Source organism: Penaeus japonicus, unplaced genomic scaffold (genome assembly GCF_977035675.1).
Source record: "Penaeus japonicus unplaced genomic scaffold, GWHDUDI00000001_assembly GWHDUDI00000017, whole genome shotgun sequence".
In the NCBI taxonomy this organism is placed as follows: Eukaryota; Metazoa; Arthropoda; class Malacostraca; order Decapoda; family Penaeidae; genus Penaeus; species Penaeus japonicus.
In genome coordinates this window covers 7,697,090-7,700,084 of record NW_028234419.1, presented here as the reverse complement: position 1 = coordinate 7,700,084, position 2,995 = coordinate 7,697,090, and the positions used below count along the sequence as shown (strand labels likewise).

General features: G+C 44.5%; 1 protein-coding gene across 7 annotated transcripts in view; it reads right to left on the bottom strand.

Annotated features, from left to right (window-relative positions):
* The window catches only part of Gel (Gelsolin), a 58,215-nt gene extending 57,983 nt beyond the window's left edge, over nucleotides 1-232 (bottom strand). For all 7 annotated transcript variants that reach the window (XR_015191776.1, XM_086545929.1, XM_086545925.1 and 4 more), the window contains exon 1: nucleotides 56-232. Coding sequence is in view for 6 of the 7 variants with exons in the window: in XM_086545929.1 (XP_086402055.1) it covers nucleotides 56-115 (60 nt within the window). In the remaining variant the exon portion in view is untranslated. The remainder of the gene's footprint in view (nucleotides 1-55) is intronic.
* Between the last annotated feature and the right edge of the window lie 2,763 nt (nucleotides 233-2,995).

Sequence of the window (2,995 nt, the reverse complement as noted above, 5' to 3'; positions counted from 1 at the left end):
TCCCTAAAAAGTGGGCGTGGCTTCAAACTTAAAATTGTTGGTCTGGGAAACATACCTCGATCCTCCAGATGAGCAGACCAGCTTCGGAACCAGCTCCTTCGAATGCGGGATCCATGACAGCGAGATGACAACGACGTCGAGGGTGTGAAAGGAGCGAGAAACACGAGCTCGGCGCGACGGTCTCACACACAACACAGCACTCGCCTCCGCGCAGACGCTCGCTCGCTCGCGACGCCCCGGCTCCACATCCGTGCCATACGTCGCCACGGATTTCGCGAATTTCTACATCATTTTACGTTTTATTGGTGCGTGATTTGTTGTCCGTTGGCTTCCGGGATGTATACCGATTATTTGGGTACTTTCTATATGCTCTGTTAGAAAGGCCTTTTGTAATATCAAGCATAAATGGCTATGACTCACCCTGTTGCGATGCCAACGAGTGACTTAACCTACCAGAACGCCCCCGACCTCGGAGGATTTTACAGGACTCATTTCTTTCGTTGACGGAAGTTTGTCATTGTTCTCATCACCAATAGGAATCCTTGCATCAATTACATACAATTTGCGTATCTTTCCTCTCGGTAGATGGCGTGCAGTCGTTCGAAAAATACAATTCCGGAGATTCAACAATGGTATTATTCCAGGAAAAGCGAAGACACGAATTATTAAGCTAGTCGAATTTCAATTAGAGTCGCCGTTCTGTTTCTTATTTAAATGAGAAATTTCGTTATTTCCAGCAGGCTCGAAATATCTAGATACATACGTTGACGATTTTATGTAGTCCCAAAAAGCAATTAAGGAGTGGTAACAACCGTTCTCTCTCTCTCTCTCTCTCTCTCTCTCTCTCTCTCTCTCTCTCTCTCTCTCTCTCTCTCTCTCTCTCTCTCTCTCTCTCTCTCTCTCTCTCTCTCTCTCTCTCTCTCTCTCTCTCCGTTTACATTTTTTCTCTCCTCCCCCTCCCCCCCTCTCTCTTATAGTTTCACTTTGCCTTCGCGTTGCACTATAGGCGAAGGACGACTGGAATGTCGAAACCTTTATTTCTGTCAGTTCAGTGATCCGTTTCTCTCTTCAATATTTTTTTCCTTTTTCAGTTGCCAACATTCTCGCTGCACCGGGAGCATGTTGCATCCCCGAGTTGAAGCAGCAGCGGAAGAATCGTAATGCAATTAATTCTTTTCATTCTCCAACTTTTCTCTTTTCCCTCCTCATTCTCCTCACCATCCTCCACCGCCTCTCCTCCTATCCTCTCTCCTGATTCTTCCTCTTCTTCTGTAGTATTGCAAATGAAAAAAAAAAAATTACAGCACTACCAACTAAACTTCATAGCATGTCCACAAGCAGCTCGGCACTCACATGTATATGCATAAAAAGATAATCATAAAAAGACGACTCAACCTGAAGAAAATATCTGCAATACGTTATTAGTATATAAATTTCACGTTGGTGACGCTCCATTTTCAGTGAGACTGGCCTAACGTTATATATATATTTTTTTATTATTTTTTTCATGTGCAGAACTTTATTCCAGTGTCTGCTAATCGAAAGGAATTGACAATATCGAGTTAGTTTAATAAAAGGGATACAATCTATAATGGCTTCATATAGTCTGTCAAGCTGCGGGAAACCTTGGTTGATCCTAACCTGAAACGTATTATCTCTTGACAGATAATTACAACGATATCTTAGTGTCTGTCGATAACAACCTTCCGCTCTAGATAATTCTCTGAGGTGTTAAGAATCACGTTTACTTTTTATATAAAGAAAAATATGCGCAGACACAAAGATGATGTGATTTCGTTTCTCATGTTCTTGCGCCTTGCTCTCTTTCTCTCTCTCTCTCTCTCGTAATTTTTTTTTCTCTCTCTGTCTATCTCTTTCTCTCTCGCTCTCTCTATTTATCTCTCTCTTTCTCTCTCTCTCTCTCTCTCTCTTTCTCTCTCTTTCTCTCTCTCTCTCTCCCTTTCTCTCTCTCTCTCCCTCCCTCTCTCTCTCTCTCTCTCTCTTTCTCTCTCTCTCTCTCTCTTTCTCTCTCTCTCTCTCCCTTTCTCTCTCCCTCCCTCCCTCTCTCTCTCTCTCTCTCTCTCTCTCTCTCTCTCTCTCTCTCTCTCTCTCTCTCAGTCACTTTCTTCTCTCTCTCTCACTGTCACTTTCTCTCTTTCTCTCTCACTGTCACTTTCTTTCTTTCTCTAACTGTCACTTTCTTTCTCTAACTGTCACTTTCTTTCTCTCTCTAACTGTCACTTTCTTTCTCTCTCTAACTGTCACTTTCTTTCTCTCTCTAACTGTCACTCTCTCTCTCTCTCACTGTCAATTTATCTCTCTCTCTTCTATCTGTACCTCGTCCCTTCCTTTCTACTTCTCTTCAATCTCTCCATGGCGTGTGCTAAGCGAAGAAATAAAGACATAACCAAACCATTTCCTCTAAACATCTTTCACTGAGTATAAATATCTTGCAGTTCTCCTTCCTCCCTCCGCGGCCTCCCTCCTCTTTCCTCTTCCCTCTTTGCTTTGCCGCTGCTCTTGCCTCGCTTCCCGTCTTTTGCCTTTTGCTCGCTCCTTTCCTCTCCCTCTCTTTTGCTCCGTCCTTCTCCCTCCCTCTCGTGTGTTCTCCTTTCTGACTCTCTACTCCCTTACGCTCCCTTGGCTTCTCTCTGCTCTTTCTCCTCTCATGCATGCTCTTGTGTCCCCTCGTTCTGCCCCTCCACTCTCTTATGCTCCCACGGCCTATCTTTGCTCCTTCCACTCTTCTGTATGCTCACGCGTCCGCTCTTCCTTCTCCTTTTTATTATGCTCCATTGGCCTGTCTTTGTCCCTGCCCTCTCTCCTCTCTCGCTGCCTCTTCATTTTCTTATGCTCACTCGTTCTCCTTTTCTCCTTATATCCTCCCTATTCCCGTTTCTCACGCCTCTTTCTCTCTTCTCCAATCCACTTGATGCTCTCTCTCCTCCCCTCTCTTAAATGCTCCCTCGTTCTCTCTTTCTCCCTCTTCTCCTGA